Here is a 23,225-nt window from a genome sequence, read left to right as displayed (position 1 = left end):
TTTTCCACAGCAGCTGTACCATTTTCATATTCTCCCCAGCAATTTTTTAATTGGAGGGAATGAAGATTCCAACTTCTCCACATCCTCGCCAACACTTTTAAAAATTATGGTCATCTAAGTGGGTGTGAAGTAGTATCTCAGTGTGGTTCTAAGTTTTTAATGCTAATGATTCTTAAAACTATATTCCTAAGTATTTGCCTAAAAGAAATAAGAACATTTATCTACAAAGGATTCATACACAAATATTCAAAGCAACTTCATTTGTAATATCAAAAAAACTAGAAACAAACCAAATATCCATCAAAACGTAAATTGATTAAACAAATACTGGTATATCCATAAAATGAAATGCCAATCAGCAGTAAAAAGAAATAAACTACACATAACTCGTGGGTGAATCTCACATACATTATGCTGAATGAAAGAAGCCAGAACAAAATAGTTCTTCATGTATAATTCTAGTATGCAAAGCTCTAGAAAAGACAAAACTAAACTACAGTGACAGCTCTGTAGTTGTGATACTGACAGGAGGCAAGGAGGTAATGGATAGAAGAGGGCGGTTTCCCAGCAAAGACCCCACCCTCAAGCCTGGAAACCTGTGGCCCTAAATGGGAATAGATATTCCTGTTTTTGTGTCTAAATGTTGCCTTTTGGCCTGCCACATCCCCCTATCCTGTACCTATATAAACCCCCAAACCCCAGGCTCCCTGAGCAGAAGAGCAGAGGAGCAAAACAGCAGCAGAGCAGAGTGGCAAAGAAGAGAAGGAGCATCTGACCATCCAGAGGAGTTCAGCTGGGGACAGTGGGAAAGGAGACTGGCTACAGGACGGCTGAACTCCACAGGCAATCATCTTCCCACCCTATCCCCTTTCCAGCTCCATCCATCCCACCAAGAGCCACTTCCATCCAGCAATAAAATCCCCCACAATTACCATCCCTCAATTTGTCTATGTGACATGATTCTTCCTGGATGCTGGACAAAAACCTGGGTACCAACAGGGTACTGAGTTGGTTAACACTTAAGCCATCTGGAGACAGCAGAGCTAAAAGAGCACTGTAACATGGCCACTGGGGCTTTGGGAGTCGCAGGCACCCATCCCTAGATGCTTCTATGGGGCCAGAGCCCAAAAGCACTTGCCCTGGGCTCCTGCACCTGCCCATCAGCTCCTCCTCCCATAAGGGGTTTTGAGCGTGTGTGGCCAAACAAATGAGCCACACCCCTGCCTGAGGTGTGGGGTCAGAGAAGTCCCTCATTTCAGTTGCATGGGGCTGGGCATAGGGACTGACTGCAAAGGGAGAAAAGAGAACATTCTGGGGGATGGAATAGTTTATACCTTGATAAAGGTCGTGGTTACATCAGAGTAAACATTTGTTGTCAGCATTCATTAAACTGTTCATTTAAAAGCAGTGCATTTTATTGTGTGACATTATTCCTTAGTAAAGTTGATATAAACTTCTTTTTTAAAAGTTACAAACCCTCATATATGTAGCTCCAATCTCCAACCCCAATTTATTCATTTCTTTCAGAACTCAACAAATGTGTATTGAGTACGTACTATCTGCTAGTCTCTATCCTGTGAGATAAGGATACAAAGGTGACAGAGATGGTTCCTGAGGTCATGAATACCACAGTCTAGTCTGGAGGACAAATGTTACATCATCAAATAGATAATGTCATCATTATAACTGCAACAAAGGCTACAAAAGAAATGTACATGAGGTTTTGAGAGCTTATAGTAGAAGTTGACCTAGTTGAGATTCAGATAAGTTGTGGCTAAGTTTAGTTGAGATCTGAAAGATGGAGAGGAGTTGATGCTTGGGGTGTTCTTTACAAAGAGAGAAGAGCAAGTTCAAAAGACCTGTGACAGGAAGGAATATTGCTGTTGAAGGATCTGAAAGCAGGGCAACATGGCTGAAGGACAGAGATGGAGGGGAGGACTGAGAAAAACGTGTTGGAGAGTGGGGCAGGCCAGGCCACAAGGGCCTTCAGACAAAGCTTGGGATCTTGGTATTATCATCAGAGCAATGGAAATTCATTGAACTACAGATAATGGGAGTTGATGAGATCAGCTCTGTGTTTCAAGACAGTCTCCCCAGTCACACTGGGGAGAATGGTTTAGAAAAGAGAGGTGGCATATGATCACAGAGGGAAAAGCTAAGAGGTTCCTGGGGAAGTCCTAGAGAAAGGTACAGATGGGCAGAACTGGACAGATTCAACACAGGCAAAGTCAACCTCAAGGAGGGTTGATGGGGGGAAAGTAGCTTATAAAATTTCTGGTTGGTCCAACTAGATGGGTGGTGGGGGATGGGCAATACAGAGTGGGTCAGGTTTGAAAGGAAGACCCAACATGTGGTTTCAGACCTGTGGGGTTTGAGGCTTCTGAACCATCAAGCTCTTTCAGGCTTTCTTCTCCCTGAAATGCCCTCCCTTAACCACTTTCTGACAGGAGAAACTCCATTCATTAATGGATGCCCAGCTCAGGTCTCACAGGCTCTTTCCTTTTCTACAGATAGTTCATCATTTCTTCTGCATTAGCTCTCCCTCCAGGACAAGCTCCTCTCTTACCCAGAATTGCAATATTCTCTTTACGGACTGTGTTCTCTATTAAGCTGTTGGCTCCCTGGGGGCAGGGCTGTGAATTCATCTTTGCACCCCTAGCACCAGTGCGGTATCACCATAAAATAGCTGATCCGTACATATTTGAGAGATTGAAGTAAGCACATGTACAGCGTTTAGTATTTCCATAGTGCCTTTCTCCTGAAGAGCTCAAGAAGTTACAGAACAGATATGAATATATGTTTGCAAGTAGAAGGTGTGAAAGGTGAGCTATTGCAGGCATTGGGTGAGCGATGAGAAGAAAAGAGGAGATTTTTGCCGTTTACCAGGTCACTGTATAAGTTAGGAATACTTTTGGCTGCAAAATTAGAAAATTCATTCTCAGAGGCAAAAACAAACATGGGTTATTTTTCTCATGTAGGAAACAGTTCATCCAGAGGTGGACAGTTGCACACTGACTCTATTTTCAAGTGTGTTGTCCCAACTGTATTAACCTTTTGGCCTCACCGTCTTTGGCTCTTGGTTGCAGTCTGGTTGTAGCATCACTAGGCATTTCATTTGCATTCAAAGCATAAAGAAAGTGGGAAATGAGCCAGGCGTGGTAATGGATATAAAACACAGTAATCCTAGCACTTTGGGAGGCCGAGTCGGGCAGATCACCTGAGGTCAGGAGTGGAGACGAGCCTGGCCAACATGGTGAAACCCCATCTCTACTAAAAATACAAAAATTAGATGGGTGTGGTGGCAGGTGCCTGTAATCCTAGCTACTTGGGAGGCTGAGGCAGGAGAATCTCTTGAACCTGGGAGTCAGAGGTTGCAGTGAGCTGAGATGGTGCCATTGCACTCCAGCCTGGACAACAAGAGTGAAATGGTGGTGGTGGAGGAGGAGGAAGAGGAAGAGGAGGGAGGACGGAGAGGGGGAGGGGGAGGAGGGATCAGGGAAGGAGGGGAAGGGATAGGAGGAGGGGAGGAGGGGAAAGGGGAGGAGGGGGAGGGGGAAGAGGGAATAAGAGAGGGAAGGAGGGGATGGGGGAGGGGAGGAGGAGAAAGAAAAGAAAGTAGGAAATGGAAAAGCAGAAACAGAAAATTTCTTCAGCAGTTCCCCCATCAGACCCTTCTTTCAACTCATTAGCTAAAACTGGGTCAATGACTTCCTTAGCTGTAAGAAAGTCTTGGAAATCAGGATGGGGACTGTCAAGGTAGTCTTGGATCAATCACAATCCTGGATTCTGTCACTAGGGAAGAAGGAGAGAATGGGTGGGCAACTGGGAAGACACTCACAGTGTCTGCCACTGAACAAATATCATCTACCAGTAATAGCTAGTGCCTTCTTGAAGTCATTTCATCCTAGTGGAGCTGGAGGAAATGAATTCCTCTCTAACGTCCATAGGAACAAGATGCTAATGGCAGTGTTACTTCGCATGGATATAAAACACTGGGCATCTGAATGTAACGCCTCTTGAAGCTTTCAGCCCCGATGTCCAGAATGATGTCTCACTCAGCACCTCCTCTTACCTACAACCAGGCATTTTTAAAAACAAATTCTTGGGCCGGGCGCGGTGGCTCACGCCTGTAATCTCAGCACTTTGGGAGGCCAAGGCGGGTGGATCACGAGGTAAAGAGATGAAGACCATCCTGGTCAACATGGTGAAACCCCGTCTCTACTAAAAATACAAAAAATTAGCTGGGTATGGTGGCGCATGCCTGTAATCCCAGCTACTCAGGAGGCTGAGGCAGGAGAATTGCCTGAACCCAGGAGGCGAAGGTTGCGGTGAGCCGAGATCACGCATTGCACTCCAGCCTGGGTAACAAGAGCGAAACTCCGTCTCAAAGAAAACAAAAACAAATTCTTTGATCCAATCCAGCACCTATCCGTCTTTTAAGATAAATAACAGGCTTTCCATTCAACTGGCTCATGCTTGAGCTGCTCAGCAGAGCTAATGGGAACTCTCCAGGCCCATGTCAATGTCTTCTCCGGTTTGACTTTTCTTCCTTTTTGAATGAGAACACTAGTGGTTATTTATTTAGTGAGCTTGAGCCCTGGAGGTCCAGAGAAGGAGCGTGGCTGGGTCATGTTTTGGGGTTTTGGGTTTTGTTTTTGTTTTAGTAACAACCACCCACGTAAGAGGATTTATGAATTTTATGTTGGAGAATTGTTCTTCAGGTTTCATGCCTGTGCTCATCTACTATGATTCTAAAGGAGGAATATAGCTCAAACAGGTGGAAAGGAAGTGCTTCATCAGCTCCCACTTGCTACACATATACCCTTCTTCACCTAAATCAAAAGAGAAAACCATGTTTTTGACGACACTGGAGTGAAAGACATCAAAAGTGTATTATGAATCCTTGCTATAAACATAAGCCGACACATTGCCCAGCTACAAACTTGAGTAATTAAGAGATCAGCTAAGGGCTGCTTGGGGAACATACTTTGACTGCAGCAGCTACAGAACCTGAACCTGAAGACAGGTCGTAACCCATGTCTGAGGTCTTCCATGCTGGCATTAACTGCTCCCTCACCTGGGTCCCCAGCCTTTCACACAGGCCTCAGCAGAGCGCTGAGTGCAGGTTTCTCCTCTTCTCCAGACCAGCAGCTCCTTTAGTTAGAGACCTTGCCCTAAGGCCCTGCAGAGTGTCTGGTTCATGGCAGGTATTCAAATATGGAGGCTGAGTGAACAGTCCACGTGTACCTGCTTAGCTCCTCCACTAGCAGGAGTGCCTATGATATGGGAAATACAGAATCCTCACCAAACGATCACAGCACCTCCAGAAATGCATTCAGCCTCAGACAAACTTTCTGCATTCTCCAAGGGCCTGAACACAAAGTGTGACAGGAGCAAGGTTTTCTTCAAACCTCAAGCTTATTTCAGGTTTGTTTTTGTTTGTTTGTTTTGTTTCGTTTTGCTGAGAAAGGGTCTCACTCTGTCGCCCAGGCTGGAGTGCAGTGGTTCATTGCAACTTTGGCCTCCCGGGCTCAAGCGATCCTTCCACCTCGGCCTCCCGAGTAGCTAGGACTAGAGGGCGCCACCACACTCGGCTAATTTTTGTATTTTTTGTTGTCTCGAATCAATCACAATCCTGGGTTCTGTCACTAAGGAAAAAGGGAAGAATGCGTTGGCAATTGGGAAGACAACTCACCATGTCTGGCCTGGCTGGTCGAACTCCTGACCTCAAGTGATCCGCTCGCCTCGCCCTCCCGAAGTGCTGGGATTACAGTCGTGAGCCACCGCGCGAGGCCATATTTCAGTTTTCAGTCAGCTTTCTCCTCCCTCGGGCTTCACCTGGGACTTCGATCTACCTCCCCAGGCTACCCGGATAATTCTCTCAACACCCGGGTAATTCACGCTAACTCTTCAGTTCTTCTCGTCGACGTCAGCTCCTCAAGAAGCACCCCTGACCTGCCCCCTACCCCAGGTCTGGATCAGGTGACCCTCTGTGCCACGCTCAGTAAGTCTCTGACCGCCTCCGCTTGGTTGTGTTCCAATCGCCCATTTGTCGTTTTCTTTTTCTAGACTGTTAACTCCACGAGGGCAGGAGGTAATCTTGTTCTCTAGTCCCCACGGCTAATGACGCCGCCTGGAGCTTAGTGAGGGCTCAACATTTTGGAATAAATTCAAGAGTGGCGTGTCCCCACAGTGGCTGTGCTGACTGGGCCGTGCGTCACCCGCACATTTCCTATCTGGAGAATTACAGCCTTAGGCCCCGGTCTCCCCTCAGCCGAGACTTGGGACTCTGTACCTGAGAGGCGCGCCCTGCAACTAGGAACCCGCCTCCAGGGTCCCAGGGCGTCCCCGCCCGCCCTGGCCGTGTTCCTGCCGCGGGGCGGCCGCGGCTCCCAGGCAGGAGCCTGCGAGCAGGTGGGGGCGACGGCCCCGCCTCCGCGTCCCGGCAGCACCAGAGCTGGCGGCCGGGGAACAAGCCGAGCGCACCGAGCGCAGCACGGAGCACAGCTCGGCGGTAGCGGCGCCGCCTGGAGCAGGGGAGCTGCGGGACGGAGCCCAGAGTCGAAGACGTCTGCCGGAGCTCGAGTCCAGTCCAGCCCCCGGCTCGCCACCTGCAGGTAGCGGCTCCCCGCGCGGGTGTGGGTCGGTGCCCGAGGGTGGAAGGAACCGGCAGTGTCGCGGCTGCTGCCCTGGCCGGTCCCGGAGCGGAGTGGCCAGGCCCGGGACAGGAATCCTGCGCGCGTGGGAGGGCCGGGGTACCCCAGCTGGGCTGCAGTCCCGGGCCCGGGAGGTCGTCGATGTGCTGCGCGGCGCTCACGCCCCCCACCCGCTCCCTGCCGCGCCTCCCGGGCCGGGCCGGAACCGCACCGCGGGGTGGGGAGAGAGGTCACCGAGGGGTTGTCTGATGACTTCCCCGGACCAGACTCTTCGGTGAGCAGCCCCTGGCGCCAAGGCCGCCTCGGCCTGGTCCTTCGCGACGCTGTCTCTTCTCCGCTTCACCCCCAGAACAAAAGGCTGGGGTCTCGCTGGGGAGGGGGCTGTCGCGGGAAGAGCCGGGGCGGAGTAAAGGAGAACTAGGAAATTGCAGAACGGGAGGTGGCCTGGGGGATACAGAAGGAGCCCCCTAGTGAGGAAACCAACTCCAGAGATGTGAAGTGACTTGTCCAAGGTCACACAACTCGTGTAGACAGAGCGCAGGTCTCTGGACGCCCCTCCTGGTACTCATCTCCAAGCCCCTGGCGTCAGTAGTCAGACTGTGCTCCAGAAATGCAATTTGGCCACAGATGGGTTTACGGTCCTTTGGAGGTTTGGGGGTGGGGGGTGGGAGGTAGGTGGCAGAGCCGATTTCCCCTGGCTCCTGACACGCATTCCCTGGAGGTGGCAGGCAGGACCGGTACCCGGCCCTGGACCTGGAGGAGGGCGGCCCGGGCCCCCGTGGGTAGCCAGGCACCGGCTCTCAGGAACAGTGCCTTTGGAGGGTGGCAGTGCCAGCCGCGTAGGTGTGCCCGTGGCGGGCGCCGGGACGGCGTGGGGACAGTGTGTGCGCCTCCCCCTGGAAAGATGTTCTGCAAGGAAAGGTTGGGAGAGCAGTTCCAGGTGCCTTGGGACAGTCTGGCCGATCCCTGACACTCAGGGTGCTTTGTAACTGGCTGCACTGGGGAGGAAAGTTACTCTATAGCAGGAAGTTAGTCTGTCCCTTCGCATCTGTGCCTCGGGTCCTTGGCTGTAAATGAGGGCCTTGTTTAGCATGACCTGTGTAATATATTATAAGGTGTCTGCCCCTCCACTTCCTCCTTTCCAGAACCTTTTCTCACTTCAGAGGAAGGACTGAGAGTGCATTTCTTGTGGCCAGCATTAATAGTTATCATTGGGACTCCTGCCTCCCTTTAATTTTTTTTTTTAACTTTATCATTACGGAAAAGGTCAGAAGAGAGATTCTTCCGGGGCCTTGCAAGGAGATAAACTCCAGGTCAATGCCTGGACAGGACACGAGGAAGGCTTCTGGGATGCTTCTCACCTTGACCTAAGGCGTGGCCACACAGGTGTACACATAGAAAAATTACTGAAGTTATACCGTTGAGTCTTGCACACTTGACTTAGGTCAATTCCGCCTCAGTGAAAAAGTAAATAAAAATGTAATGCTAAAGTCCACTCATTATGGTAACACACAGATTGCTGCAATTTTCCAGCTAATGCATTTTAGAGATACATTTAAAAACCACAAAAACCAAATTAGAAAAGAAGTGGCAGGTCAGGAGGCAGGGAGCAAAAGAAAGTTAAGAAGTAACTGGAAATGAAACAAACACTGCAGATGCCTTTACGTGTATCGTGTATCACCTCCTGTGATTCGCAGCAGTTCTTTAACAGAGATATTGTTATTGTGCCTTTTTTCCAGGTGAGAGAATAAAAAATCACAGAGGTTGAATTATATAGTCAGGGTAATACACAGAATTCACATGCTAGACAGGCAACCTTCTACAGGCAATTTGTGGCCACCTGAATGGGGCAGAGCGGTCTGGATGACAGAGACTTGTAGGCTGGGTTCCTGCCATTGCCCCCTTTTTGTTCCTTTTAGGAGTCTCTGTTTTCATGTAATTGTGAACGTGACACTGTGTCACAGATTGCAGTTAGCCAGCAGCAGAAGGAATGGAGGAAGTGTGTGTGTGTCTAAGAACATACAGTTATAAGAACAGGGGAAACCAGCTGGTCTAGCCTGGCAACACTGTTTTTAGGAGACTTATTGTTCAGAAACCATATAGTACAGGTTGTGAGTTTGCAGTCACTCAAACACATACACAAAGAATAAAGAATATGACCTAGAAAAGACCCAAGAAAACAAAATGTGATTAACTCTAGAGGGAAACATAGAATTTTCACCAGGGAGGCATGGTCAACTTTTTTACGTTCTCGAATTTATAAATATGTTTATTAATGTTGAATTTTTTAAAAACCTACACAAATAGCAAAAAGAAGGAAATGTGTTTTCCAGTAAACATGTTATAAATATTTAATATATTTGGACTTTGGTGCAGAAATATTTAAAACATTAGGATACAGTAGCATTAAATCTACAGAGAAATCCTGAGAATTTTGTCCTAATGTGTGGTTTTCTAGCAATTTTTTTATACTTCTGCCTAATATTCAGAAGTTAAAGAGGTAGAAATGTGTTTGTTTTATTGGCGAGTTCCAAATTGGAGAGTTGAATGTTTGTCTTAGGAAGTTTTGGTGTAGGGAACCTGGGTTAAGGGGAGCAATTTAGGAAGATCTCTGGGCAAGTCCCCTCCGCCCAGTGCCATGAGCATGGATCTGCATCACAAAGTTATCTTTAGGCAAGTTGTGCCTTGTCACAGTAGTGCTTCTGCCATCTGGCTGCTGGAATATTTAGAAAAGAATCGTAATGTTTGACTGACTTTGCCGACAGTATGACAAAACAAACTTCGATGGGGAACTATTAAATATGAGTTAGAGTTGGTGAGAAAATGATTAATTGCTTGTTTTTTTTTAGCCACTGTAGAAAACTGGAGACATGCCTTTCCCCAGCCTATGCTGGGCCTGGGCAGCACATGTGTTCTCTCACTGGCTTCAGCCGGTAGTGCGCTTGAAACTCTCCCTTTGCAATTCTAACTGGATCTTTCCTGAGACCTGTTCAAGAGGGAGCCCAACCGTTAGGCAGCAGGGGAATTGTGTAGTGAACTGTGGTGTTCAAGTGCCAAAGAGATAAACTAAAGCAGAGTGAGTGTGACAGAAATGCCCAGCGGGCATTATGTGGGCCAGGCACTGTGGAGGAAGATTTTCAAGTGTATCTTGAAGGAATATTCATCCTATGTGGGTGGCATATTCCAGCTAACACCACATCTAGGTTGGTGGCATCCAGGAGAGACTGCCAGGCCTGCCCATGGACTGAGAGTCAGCTCCTGGTTAGCTAGGAGGAGGCCGTAGTCAGCCTCAGCACTTGAATTTCTGAGAACGTGAGTCAGTGTGAGTGCATGTATGCATCTGAGCAAGGTGCTCATGTTGCCATCCACTGTTCCTTAAGAGCTAATGGCTAGCTAGCCCTGGCCGGGGCTAGGCTAGGAGCTTTATATGTAAGGCATCGCTACAACAGCTCTATAGGGAGCTGATTCTTCTTACTTCGTTATCTAAGGAGAGACAGAGGCCAAAGGCTGGCTTACTGTCAGAATGATCATGTCGCACCTTGCTGTGGTCTTTTCTCAGTTCACTTATAACCCCAAGGGGTCCCCAACCTACCTGACTCTCTCTTATTGCACCTGAGCTCCTGGAAGGCAGGAGCTGTGTTCACTTCATCTCCATTCCCAGCACCTGCCCCATTCCAAAGAATAAATGACTGTAAATGGATGAATGCGTAATTGTGTGAGTGAATGAATGAATGAATATCTGGAAGGATGTTCTAAGATCAAAAGCCAATTATTTGTTTTGTTTTATCTGTTGTTTGAGCTTTCACTGTCTCATTCCCTTTTGTTGATATGGCTCATCAGGCATAATTGTATGGATGAAATTTACAATAAGTATCTCCTTTAGGGCTCAGCCTATAAGATCAGAAAGCCTCTGCCTCTTTAACGAATTATTTCTTCTTTTGTATAACTTATGTAAGTCAGAATACCTGGACTATTTTGCATGAATCTTGCATGCATCAATTATGTACTATATGATCTTGGGCAAATTACCTACTCTCTCTCTTTTTGTTTTCTTGTCTACAGAATGAGGATAATAATAGTATTTATCTCATATTTAAGGCTAATAAGATAAGTTTATTTTGTTTTTTGTTTGTTTGTGTGTTTGAGACAGGGTCTTGCTCTTTTGCCCAAGCTGGACCGCAGTGGTTTGATCACAGCTCACCACTACCTCCAAATCCTAGGCTCAAGTGATCCTCCCACCTCAGCCTCCTGAGGAATTGGAACTATAGGTTTTTAAAAATTGTTTGCCTTAAGTGATCCGCGTTCCACAAAGTGTTCAAAGAGTTTACAAAAATAGATAGTAAACAACATAAAATCAAGAGATAATGAAACTGAGGTCAAGGGAGCACCCTGGTTAGAAAGTGAGATAAAGTCAGAGGCCGTTTACAGAAGCAGAATAGATGATTAGGTGTGGATAGTTTTCAGAGGTAGGAGTAAAAATTTGTCAGAGCTTCCCAGTGGCCAAAACAAAAAAGAAAACGTAAATAGTTACTTAATCCACAGTGACCATGAGATAAAAAGAGATCAGTTACACAGCTTTTCCTGGTCCTGAAACCCTGGATAACTTTCTCCTGGCAGATCTTCAGTGCATTCACTGTTGCCATAGAGACCTAAGTCTTCAACATCATCTTTGCCGTGAAGACAATGGAAGTGCTATGGTAAAAGGCAAAAGGAAGTGTTTCCGATAACTTTCCTGACTGCAGTTCTGGAGATATAATCCCACAGAGCTCAGTAAAAAGCTCTTTGCAGGGCCAAAAAAACTGTGGTTCAGGGACATTCTGTATTCTTAGCTATGTTTACTGAGTGCCTGGAAGAGCCAAAAGAGTCTTCCTTCCAAAGATTGTAATTCTTGTGAGAGTCAGGTAGTGAACGAACTCATCTTTAAGAACTTTGGATCTGGCTGAAGCCATTTAAATGAGTCACAGCAGTTTACCTCATCCAGGAAAAGTCCAAAAAATGGCATTGTGCACATAGGCTCATTAACAGATGATTACATATTCATGAATTTTCTTAATACTGGCAGTCCATAATTTCCCTTTAGCTGCAAATTATTATCACCTATTTGGGAAAAGGAAAATTCCAGTGCTAGAAAGCACAAATGATATCTTATTTTCATTGTTGAAATAATAGTGGTCACATCTTTTTAGCTCCCCCACTCCCATATGTATATCCAGATGTGAATGGTATCAGCTGCCAAAGCAAACAAAACAAAGCCAGTGCACACATCCGAATCTGGCTTAAACACATTTGTTTGTCTTGCGGAATTAGACTACCAAGAAAGTCAGTCTAGGGCCTGTGCAGAAGCTATCTGAGACCAGTCTCCATCCATCTTCCTGCTTCACCACACTTAGCCTATAGGACGCCATTCTAAATCTGGTTGCCTCATGGTGACAATATGTCTGTGGTATCTCTAGGCTTCTATCTGCAGTCTAGGCAAGAAAAAAAGGAAGGTGCAAGTAGATAAAAGAATTAATGTCCTTCTATTAGGGAGGTGTCACCTTTTTATTCAGCAAGTGATGCACTCCCTAGGACTTCCACCTACATCTCATTGGCCAGAACAGTGTCACAGAGTTGCTCTAAATATATAAGAGTCTAATAAATCAAATATTTTTAGCTGGGTAAATTGCAACCCCATCACTCAAATTAGGGGTTCTGCTGTGAGGAAGAAGAGGAAATGGTTACTGAGTAGGCAGCTAGCAGTATCAGCCACCTGACTGACTTCCATTATTAGCCATGTCTCTGACTTAATTAGAATTTACAGAAGGTGACTCAGTAATTTTAAATGTTGTACTTTTCTAGATCTTCATGGGATTAGTGTTAGAGAATGGAATGCACCCAACTGCCTCTAAAGATTTCCTAAATTGCCAGCCTTGCTTCTTCTCTGAAATTCAGATCTAAATTTCCATTTGCCAAAAGCAACTCAAACTCAGAATGTCTCGAATTAAAGTCTCTTCTCCCTGCTCATTGGCCACCACTTCCTACTCTCTCCTCCATCTCCTTGTTTGACACTAAATTGTCTTGACCACCCCATGGGGTCATGCCAGGCCCTTTCTTCTTCCCCAATCCCAGACATTCAGTCTGATTTCCTCCTTGGCTCTATCCCATTGCTGTAACGTACTCTGATTTAAATAAATACCCATCCTCACTCATGTGGGTCCCCAAATTGATATACCTGTTTGCTCTTCCCTCTCCCTACAATTCAGTTTCCACATATAGCCTTAGGGTGCTGTTTTTAGAACACAGATGTCTAACAACATCTTTTCTCTCTTTAAAAACCTACAAAACAAAGCCCTAAAACCCAGCTCTTGACAGCCTGGCTCTGTAAACTCCCTGCCACAGCCCCCATGACCTCACACAGGGCAGAACTCTGCTCATACCCTCCCCTGCTTCATCATGGAAGGCCTGGCTCAAACATTTCTTCCTTATACATTTCACTTGTCCATAAATTATGGCACAGGTAATTAACTTTTCATGTATGTTTCCAAACTACTTTATGTTTCTACTCATATTTTTTGCCCTGGATTCTTTTTTGCCTGATATTAATAATGCTACACCAGTTTCTTTTTCTTAAAAATCTGTTTTATTGAGCTATAATTCACATACCATAAGATTCACCGTTTTAAAATACACAATTTCAGTAGTTTTAAAATCTTCACAGTCGTGCAACCATCGCCATTATTTAATTCCAGACATTTTCATCACCCCAAGAAGAAACCCGTTGATAGTCACTTCTCATCTCCCTCCCCTCAACCCTTGACAACACTAATCTATTTTTTATTTCTATAGACATTTCGTATAAATGGAATCTTATAGTACGTGGCCTTTTTGGTAAGATAATTTTTTTTTTAAGACAGGGTTTCACTCTGTCACCTAGACTGGAGTCCAGTGGTGCTATCATGGCTCACTGCAGGCTCAACCACCTAGGCACAGGTGATTCTCTTACCTTAGCCTTTCAGGTAGCTGGGTCTACAGGCACATGCTATGACACCCAGCTCATTTTTGTATTTTTTGTAGAGATGGGGTTTTGCCATGTTGGCCAGGCTGGTCTCGAACTCCTTGGTAGGCGATCCATCTGCCTCCACCTCCCAAAATGAATGTTTACAGTTATTATGATTACTCATATATTGGAACTTACTTTGTGTTTTCTTATATGCCCTGTGCTTTATTATTACTTTTTTATTCCTTTCCATTTCTGCCTTCTCCCTTTCCTTTTCTTATTGAGGATACATAGTAACCCTCAATAAGTGTAACAAGCTAGCATTCGTGGGCAGGAACCATGTAGCTATGAATTTAATTATTCATCAAATATTTATTGATTACCTGCTACTCGTCTTTATGGTTTTGCTGCATGGCGAGCTTAGTGCCTAATGGATAGAAGAAGTGCAGTGCATATTTGCTGCATTGCGTGGACGTGCAGAGACTGATGTGCCTGTCAAAGGCTCGGGGGAGTTGTGGAAAGCGCATAGGCTTGGGATCAAATTCACTTGGGTTTGATCTGATTTTGTCACATCCTAGCTATTTGATCTTGGGTGATTAGATCTTTGAGCCTTCATTTCCTCATCTGTGAAATGGGGATGATAACATCTGTAGTGAAGAGTTGTTTTGGGGGATGAAAGATACGTATGTAGGTGATAATCAGAAGTGCTAGTGTCGGGAATATGCTCAGTGTTTTTCTTAGTGAACTGTTTAACAAAGCACCCTCCCAACCATGTACATTAGTATTAAAATACCAACCATGACTGCCCAGAGAAAAAAGTTGTAGTCAAAAATGAAACTGGCCCCCTTCCTATGTGACTGATGAAAGTTATTACTGCCCTATGAAAGCAGGGGACATTTTTCTCTCATATGGTAGAACCAAGGAAAAGAAGCAAAAGTGGGCTGGGCACGGTGGCTCACGCCTGTAATCCCAGCACTTTGGGAAGCCAAGGTGGGTGGATCACGAGGTCAAGAGATCGAGACCATCCTGGTCAACATGGTGAAACCCCTTCTCTACTAAAAATACAAAAAATTAGCTTCAGCTACTCGGGAGGCTGAGGCAGGAGAATTGCCTGAACCCAGGAGGCGGAGGTTGCGGTGAGCCGAGATCGCGCCATTGCACTCCAGCCTGGGTAGCAAGAGCGAAACTCCGTCTCAAAACAAAACAAAACAAAACAAAACAAAAAAAGAAGCAAAAGTGTACTTTCTTCTTCCTTTTCATAACAGAAATTGATTTTAGTTTTCCAGTGCCCCTTAAAGCTTTAATTTATTCTAACACTTGTTTAAACATTTCAGTGCAACATTATTTGTTTCAGTCATGCTTCTCTCCAGTGATTCAGAGGAAAAGTAAAGTAGTTTCAGAAATAGGTAAGACACTACCTAGAAAGAGACAAGCTTAGCAAACTTGAAGACAGGATATTTGGAAATACACAGTCAGAGGAGACAAAAGAAGAAAAACAACAATAAGACAAGACAAGCAAGCAACCATTTTTCCTGAGTTTAAAATTCACTTTCCCCACATTTTAAAAGCTTTTGCTCAACTCTTTGTTGCTGTTTTTCTGGTCTTCACCCAAATGTGTATGTACTGAGGTTTTAGAACTTTTCTTGCAGACATAGAAGGAAGGCTAAAGAGTAGTATGGGTTTATGCCTCTTGTCTTTCCTGGCTCGTGGATGCTCCGTGAGTTTTAAGTGATGCTGTTTGATCTGCACTGATTTTGACAGTATCCATATGAATTACCTGTCTAAAAAGGACGGGCCAGAATACCTGTCTGTAGGATCTAGGAGTGCAGTATTTTGCTCTGGGGGAACAGAGCCTCCAGGTGTTATTTCAGATCTGTGCACCTTCTCGCCAGCATGCTTGTGTTCTCACAGGTAATAAATGACAAGGGTCAGCTACAGCTGGAACCAACTTACAAATGATCCATGTCTAATACAGCATCATGTCTTAAAACCATTCCTTTTTGTGCATTAACCATGTGATAACAGAAGAATTAAATGGTAGGGGTTATGACTGGTTTGGGGAAAGTTATTTTATTCTGCTCTTGCCTATTTTCCTAGTGCACTTGGCCAGTCACCTTTAACTTGTGGATGGCTGTGGCAGTGATTTTGGCTGTCCCAGGAAGTCTGTGTGCAGGGCCAGCACAGCGGATCCCACCCTCAGTGCTGAGTCTTGCTCTTGATGGCTCCATCAACTGCTCATTTGGACCAAATCGTCAAGACCACTTTAATCTTTTTCTTTACTTATTTTGTATTTGTCATTTAGGTGTAAAGAGATCTAATTCAGATAGTTCCAGGTATATTTAAAAATACTTCTTCATAGTTATCCCAAATAAAGTGTTTCTCTGAGGTGGTAATCTTGAACTTTTGCTTATTAATGGTTTTCTGAAGAAGTAATAATGCATATGATACTTCAAGAAGTGTAAAAAGGATGCACACTGTAAAATATCTCCTGTATTCTAACCTCAGACCTCCTAGTTATGCATTCTTCCAGAGAAAAGGCATACTCTTTCTTTTTATTATTATTATCATCATGTTTTTAGAGACAGACTCTCTCTCTTGCCCAGCTGGAGTGCAGTGGCCTGCCTGATCATGCCTCATCACAGCCTTCAACTCCTGAGTTCAAGCCTCAGCCTCCTGAGTAGCTGGGACTACAGGTATACCATCTAATTTTTTTTTGTTTTATTTTTTTGGTAGAAGTAGGGACTTGCTTTGTTGACCAGGCTGGTCTTGAATGTTAGCCCTCAAGTAAACCTCCTGCCCCCTCTTTACAAAGTGCTGGGATTACAGGTGTGAGCTACCATGCCCAGCTGCATACTCATTCTGTATACATTTCCTGCTGCCTGCTTTTTTTTTTTTTTTTCATGTAATACAACCTGGAGATCATTCATATGGGGCTGGGCTGCCATATTCTTTGTACCTAGCATATGAGTATAATGTATGAACCATAATTTAATAATTCGTTTTCAGTTGACAGGTATATACCCTATTTCCAGCCTCTTCCTATTAAAAAAATGCTTCAATCTTTGTTGCCATACACATTATTTCTCACACGAAAAAGATCAATAAGATAAATTCCTAGAGTCAAAATGTGTATTTTTAAATGTTGCCCATTACCCTTCACAGAAGTTGTATGGATTTATATTCCTACCAATAATTATGTGTCTGATTCCCTGCACTCTCTCCAACATATATATGTATATATTTCAAACTTTTGATCTTAGCCAATTTGATAGGTGAAAATGGTATCTGATTGTGGTTTTGAGTAGCATTTTCTCATTAGGAATAAGGTTGAGCATCTTTGAATGTGTTCAAATCCCATTTGTATTTTCTTATCTGTGAACTGTTTAGGCCCATTTGTGTGTTTTCTATCAGGTTATTGATTTTTGCTGTGGGTTTGTAGGAACACTTTAGAGAGAAGATAAAACAACCATTTTACTGTAATTTTTATTTTACTGTAATTTTCCCCAGTTTATAATAGAACTTATTGTAATTTAATTTCCCTCCAATTTATAGCATGACTTTGGGCTTTATTTAATGTGGTTTTTTGTACATAAATATGTATTTATTGCTTTGCAGAAAAAAAGGCCTTTTCTTCTATCCATTTTAGAAAGGTCTTTCTGACTTGGAGATTTTTAAATTTCTCTCATAAGTTTAGTATGATTATAATTTCCTTTTTTAGAAATTAAAAATTTGATTCCTTGGAATTTATTTTAATATAAGGTATGACATCTTTACATTGTTAGCTAACTTTATGTTTTTCCAAATTACTACCCAATTTTCTCAATACTTTTTGTTGAATAATTAATATCCCCCAGTCCTGATATCCAATGTCTTTCTTTTTTTTAAACAATAACCAGAATTTCCAAAAATACTTAGGTCAATTTCCAGGCTCTCAGGTCCATTATCATTACTGATTCTTCCTATAGCAATACCAAATGGTTTTAATAAATGTGGCCTTATTATTTGTTTTTTTTAATCCAATGATTTTATTTTTCCATGTAAACTTTGAAATAACCTTGTATAGTTATAAGAAGCAAACAAGTTAGTATTTTCATTATGATCACCTTAAATTCATACATTAATATAGAGAAAGCCAACTTTTGTATGATATTTAGTCTTCCTGCACAAGACTAAAATGTGTCTTTCCATGTCTTCACTGTTTCTCAGTGGTGTTTTGAAGTTTTATTACATGTCTTCGCATATTTTGTCAAGTTTATGCTTAGGTATACTTTTTTAAGTTGCTACTGTGAACACAGTTATTTCCTCACAATATTTTCTGGCAGTTATTATTTATATACAGGGATACATTTTAGAGTTTATTGGTTTCGAAGAGCTTCCTTTTTGAATTATTCTATTAATTAAAATAATTTTTCTGCCAGACACAGTGGCTCACACCTGTAATCCTAATACTTTGGGAGGCCAAGGCAGGTGGATCCCCTGAGCTCAGGAGTTCAAGACCAGCCTGGCCAACATGGCAAAAACCCATCTCTATTAAAAATGCAAAAATTAGCTGGGTTTGGTGCCACGTGCCTGTAGTCCCAGCTACTCAGGAGGCTAAAGTAGGAGAATCGCTTAAACCTTGGAAGTGGAGGTTGTAGTGAGCCAAAATCGCACCACTGCACTCCAACCTGGGAGACAGAGCAAGACTCAATCTCATAAATAAATAAATAAATAAATAAATAAATAAATAAATAAAATAATTTTCCTATGGATTCTTTTAGGTTTTCCATGTATGTTGCCATATTTTTTGGAAGAAAAACATGTTAATTGAGCCTCCTTCTTTTCTTATATAATTCAGTTATTTCTTTTATCTAATTGAATTGACTACTAGCTCTAGGATAATGATAACTAGTAGTGACAATAGTGGACATTCTTGTCTTGTTCCTGACTTTAATTGGAATTTGTTTAGTCTTTCTCCATTTGCCATAATGTATTTTGAGTTATGCTATAGATACTTAGGGGCAGCTATGGAGATGACCGTACAATTTTCTTGTTTTATGCCCCTAATATATTGAGTCATATCAGTAGATTTCTAGCCTTAAAACATCTTGCATTTAAACCTTACTTGGTTGGCGTGTATTATTTTTAGCGTGTTACTGAATTCTGTTCATTTGTGCTTCTTATTTTGTTCTTCCATATTCATAAATGAGATTGGTCAGTAGTTTTCTTTTTTGTTGGTTCTGTTCTTTCTCAGGTTTGGATCTGACTGCTGCATGGTCATTAACTGCTTCTTAGAGTTTGGGCAGAATCCAGCCATGTATCTTTCACCCTTCTTGGTGGTGGATCTTCAACAACTTTATTTCTTCTGTTTAGATGTTCTCTCTTGTCTTGGTACTTTACTAACTCGTATTTTCATATTCAACCTTCATAATTGTTGTCTATTTCAATCCAAGTTTTTAAATTTTTTTTACCTAGATTTGACCAAAATCTTTTAGTGTCTTCTATATCTATTATTATTTTCCATGTCTCTTGTTTTATTTTGTGTATCTGTGCTTTCTCTTTCTCCCTTCCCTCATTTGGTTAAGGTTAGATGATTACTTATTTTATTGTTCTTTGTTTTTCAGAGACTAAGCTGTTGTATATATTCATTTAAACATTTATCTTTTTCCTAATTCCTAAATATCTGGTTTTTATAATTCACAAATAAATGTTAATTCCTTCTCTTCTGCTTTCTTTAGGTTTATATTACTGTTATTTATGCATCTTGAGGGTTATTATTTGTTTTATAAACATAATTACAGCTATGACTTTTGCTCTGACTTTTTCATTAGCTGTATTCCATAAGTTCTGATATACAATGCTTTCATTATCCTTATTTTCTCAGTACTCATTAAGTGTGGTTTTCATATATTTTTGTTCCAAGAGCTGTTAAATAAAGTTTAAAAGTTTCCAAGTAATAAAATTTTTAAAGTTTTCTTTGTATTTTTGTCATTTGATAGGATTGTGAACAGAGAATATTGTCTGTTCTGTTTCTATATTTTATAATTTATTGCGATTTTCTTTGCACTATGTACAGCTAACATGTAGTCCCTTCCATGGCTGCTTTAGGGACACTTTAATATGTATCTTCTATATTCAGAATATATAGTCATATATTTCCCCCACCTTGCAGTTATTTTATTTATATATTTTTAAACCTTACTTTTTTGATCCAATAAATATGACATGGACAGAGAGAGAACCCATAAAAATCTTGGTCTGAATATGGTTTTGCCTGGCTTTCCTTGAATAATATCCTGTAGTTTTGCTTTATTAATTTTGGTACTGCAATTTGGAACATAGGTATTCTTGGCTGCTAACTCAAAGTTTGTATATTATTCTCTTTACTGTTATAAAGAATCTTTCTTTGCCTTGTTTAGTGGTTTTTATACTGATTTTAATTTTCTCTGTTCGAAATTAGGTGTGTATCTTTTACACAGTACATAGTTGAATTTGGTCCAGTCTGAGAAATTTCTCTCTTAATATGTGAGCTCTGCCTATTTACGTGTATTGATATGACAGAAATGTTTGTTATCATTTTTGTTATGTGTTCTGTTTTCTATTTTTTATTGCTTGATTTGCTTTTTTACATGTCACTTAATGATCTGGTTATTTCCTTGCTTTGTACCCATATATTTCATTTGGCAGATGTGCCCTATCTTTAGTTCTTCTAGCAGTTACCTTTATAATGATAATCATCCTCCGTAGTTGTTTCTTTCAATTTAGAGAGTATCCACTGATTCCCTGACCTAAGCCATACTGAATATCCACTTCTTCTCACCTCCCCTCTATACCTTTCCAAACTTCCTTTCCACCATTCAATTCGAGTTGATATCATCACTTTTTTTAGTTTTTCTAAAACTAAACCTTTTAATATACTTGACTTATACCCCTGTAAGAAATATATATGATTTATTAACTCTAAAGATACTATTCTTGAGTGTAATAGCCAAGGAATCAACATGCATATATCTCCCATTTTATCTTCCTTTTTCATCTGATAACTTTTACGAGTTATATCTTTTCATTTTGCCATGATTAATGGTAGTTCCGTTCCTTTCTGATAGCATAATTCCATAGGTGTTTCAGTCTTGATTCATCAGTTGATTCAATACTCACTGCCATTTCTTGGTCCCCACTTTCTCTCCTCAACTCTTAATTGACTGACATTTTTCCAATACTGATATCTTCAATAAAATTTCAAGAAACATACCTCTTTTGTGTTTAAAAACATTTGCCACTTGCCTTTTTACTACAATGACCATTTGGCTGGATAGAAACTTTTAGGTCACACATTGTTTCTCTGGGATATTGTGTCATGGCTAATAGGTCTCCAAAACCATATGATTTTTCTTTGGATCCAATATACCTTTTATTTTATTTATTAATCAATTAATTCATTTTTGAGACAGGATCTCGCTCTGTCACCCAGGCTGGAGTGCTATAGTTTGATCACGGCTCACTGCAGCCTCCACCTTCTGGGCTCAAGCAATCCTTCCATCTCAGCCTCTCAAGTAGCTGGGACAAGACGCACGCCACCACATCCAGCTAATTTTTAAATTTTTCTATAGAGACAGGGTTCTCCTATGTCACCCAGGCTCATGACCTCCTGTGTGCAAGTTATTCTCTCGCCTCGGCCTCCCAAAGTACAGGAATTACAGACGTGAGCCACTGTGCCTTGCCTTGTACCTTTAAATGTACAGAATTAAATCTTACTTTTGAAAAGCATTCTTAAATTGTATACTTCATAGTATGTATTTGAATTTGTTTCTGTCTTTTACTTAGGAAAACCAGTTTTTTTTAAATGTCTTTTACTCAGAAAAACCAGTTTTTTCATTTGTCTTACATATCTAGCAGTTTCTCTCTAATGCTTTTAAACTCTTTGTCCATTTACATTTCATTCTGCTATTTTCTCAATCCTCCATGATACTCAATGTGTTTACAACAATACCTGTTTTCTTTGGGCTTCCTCTAGTGTCTGCTTCATTTCTCTCTTTTACTTCTGCCATGTTATTTTTCATTCTCTATTATTTTGCTGTATCTCATGAGAGTCCTTATCTCTTTTCGTTGGGTCTTTGTTTTAAAAGGTTAATTATTTCATTACATTCTTTGAGGTAATAAGTACATTTCTTGTCAGAGCTTTCATCTACTTTACAGCAGTATTTTTTCTAATAAACTTCTTCACTTATCGTCTGTTCTTTTCCAGTTTCTTCTCTTACTTGTTTTGTATAGATCTTATACTGATTCTCTTTTTCATTATTCATCTTGAAATGAGATGAACTCTTCTTGGACCAACTATTTTCAAATTCACTTGAAGAAATGACCGTAGCAATGTCTAGACCAGCAAGGATTATTTTTGGCTTAGGGAGGAACTCCTTGTGATACACAGAGAGAAGTATGTGTGTTATACGACTCATTGAAATGTGCATTTGTATCTGTTCCTGCAAATAATTTTGGACCCTCCATTCCCCAGCCAATAGAGAAGGGTAGCTTTAAAGTTGCCCAAGACTCACTGTCTTCTTAGCCTACCTCATTCCTAGGATGCCTCTATAGACATGCCTTGCCTTTGCCATTTTCCCTCCTCCCTGGTGAGTCTAGGGTCTAAGATCAGTCCTACTGCCATCCTACACACTCTTTTCCATTATTCTAAACAAGAGCTGATGGATTTTCTTCACCAAGATGCTAGTGCTTCCCACTTTGGAGAGCAGTGCTCTGCAGGCTTTGTCTGAGGCCCACAGCCACAAGTGTACCCTCTACAGTGTTTCCACACCCTGTATTAGATCGTCCTGGGCAATGAGCAGTCCTGTCTCCTTCATTGAAGTGCAGAGTTACAGAGATATAGTTTTACCAAAGAAAGTTTTCTTTTTCTTTATTATTTTGAGATGATTTCCAAGAAAAGGAAGAAAAAGATATTTTTTACCATCTTAAAACCAGAAGATCTTCTTGAACTTCATTTTGAAAAGTTGGTTTTTTAATCTAAAATCTAAAAGCAAGCTGCCTCCTCTCTGCTGGTTTTTAATAAGACCACTTCCATTTCCAATAAGCCACCATATCCTTACTTTAAAATCACATTTGGAAGAACTTTGTTTTTTGGAGAGGGTCATGTGCAATTTTTAATTTCTTTAATATTTATCTCAAAGCAGTACTCCTTTGCTCCTCATATTTGTGCAACCTAAAAAAGAAGAAACGCTACCTTTTTCTTGATAAAGAAATAGGTGGGAATTAAAGCCAGAATTAGAGACCAGTTTTCCCAACTATCAAATGATTTCTGTTTGATTGCATTGCTTTGCATCATGGCAGAGAAGGCTTTTCTAGTGCGCACTGTAAGCTTTGAGAACGCAACTTTTTTTTTTTTTATGAAATGGAGTCTCTGTCTCCCAGACTGGCGTGCAGTTGCGCGATCTTGGCTCACTGCAACCTCCATCTCCTGGGAGAACCCAACATTCAGAATATACTTTATTCCCATGATGATAATGAGGTCTACCATTGGACAGAAACTTTGAGACTTCTCTTTCCTTTTTTGGTTGGTAATACTTTTATTTAATAATCATTCAGATGATATCTCATTTCTAGAC

At 41.9% G+C, this 23,225-nt stretch overlaps 3 protein-coding genes across 4 annotated transcripts in view; 2 read left to right on the top strand and 1 right to left on the bottom strand.

The window, feature by feature from the left end:
* LOC144578230 (thymosin beta-4-like) overlaps window positions 1-6,077 on the top strand; it is a 62,903-nt gene extending 56,826 nt beyond the window's left edge. Inside the window, exons 2-3 of the mRNA XM_078341979.1 lie at window positions 5,934-6,004; window positions 6,070-6,077. Coding sequence (XP_078198105.1) covers window positions 5,934-6,004; window positions 6,070-6,077 — 79 coding nt within the window. The remainder of the gene's footprint in view (window positions 1-5,933; window positions 6,005-6,069) is intronic.
* The window catches only part of LOC144578229 (uncharacterized), an 83,032-nt gene extending 71,374 nt beyond the window's left edge, over window positions 1-11,658 (bottom strand). Inside the window, exons 1-6 of the mRNA XM_078341978.1 lie at window positions 11,629-11,658; window positions 11,228-11,348; window positions 9,578-9,642; window positions 7,916-8,023; window positions 7,294-7,565; window positions 5,696-6,993 (exon numbers count right to left, since the gene is read on the bottom strand). Coding sequence (XP_078198104.1) covers window positions 6,171-6,993; window positions 7,294-7,565; window positions 7,916-8,023; window positions 9,578-9,642; window positions 11,228-11,348; window positions 11,629-11,658 — 1,419 coding nt within the window. The 3' untranslated portion in view covers window positions 5,696-6,170. The remainder of the gene's footprint in view (window positions 1-5,695; window positions 6,994-7,293; window positions 7,566-7,915; window positions 8,024-9,577; window positions 9,643-11,227; window positions 11,349-11,628) is intronic.
* The window catches only part of WIPF3 (WAS/WASL interacting protein family member 3), a 109,210-nt gene continuing 92,463 nt past the window's right edge, over window positions 6,479-23,225 (top strand). For both annotated transcript variants that reach the window (XM_035253530.3, XM_035253529.3), the window contains exon 1: window positions 6,479-6,617. The gene's annotated coding sequence lies outside the window, so the exon portion shown is untranslated. The remainder of the gene's footprint in view (window positions 6,618-23,225) is intronic.

This window comes from Callithrix jacchus, chromosome 11, assembly GCF_049354715.1.
Source record: "Callithrix jacchus isolate 240 chromosome 11, calJac240_pri, whole genome shotgun sequence".
In the NCBI taxonomy this organism is placed as follows: Eukaryota; Metazoa; Chordata; class Mammalia; order Primates; family Cebidae; genus Callithrix; species Callithrix jacchus.
This window is presented reverse-complemented; position numbering and strand designations above follow the sequence as displayed.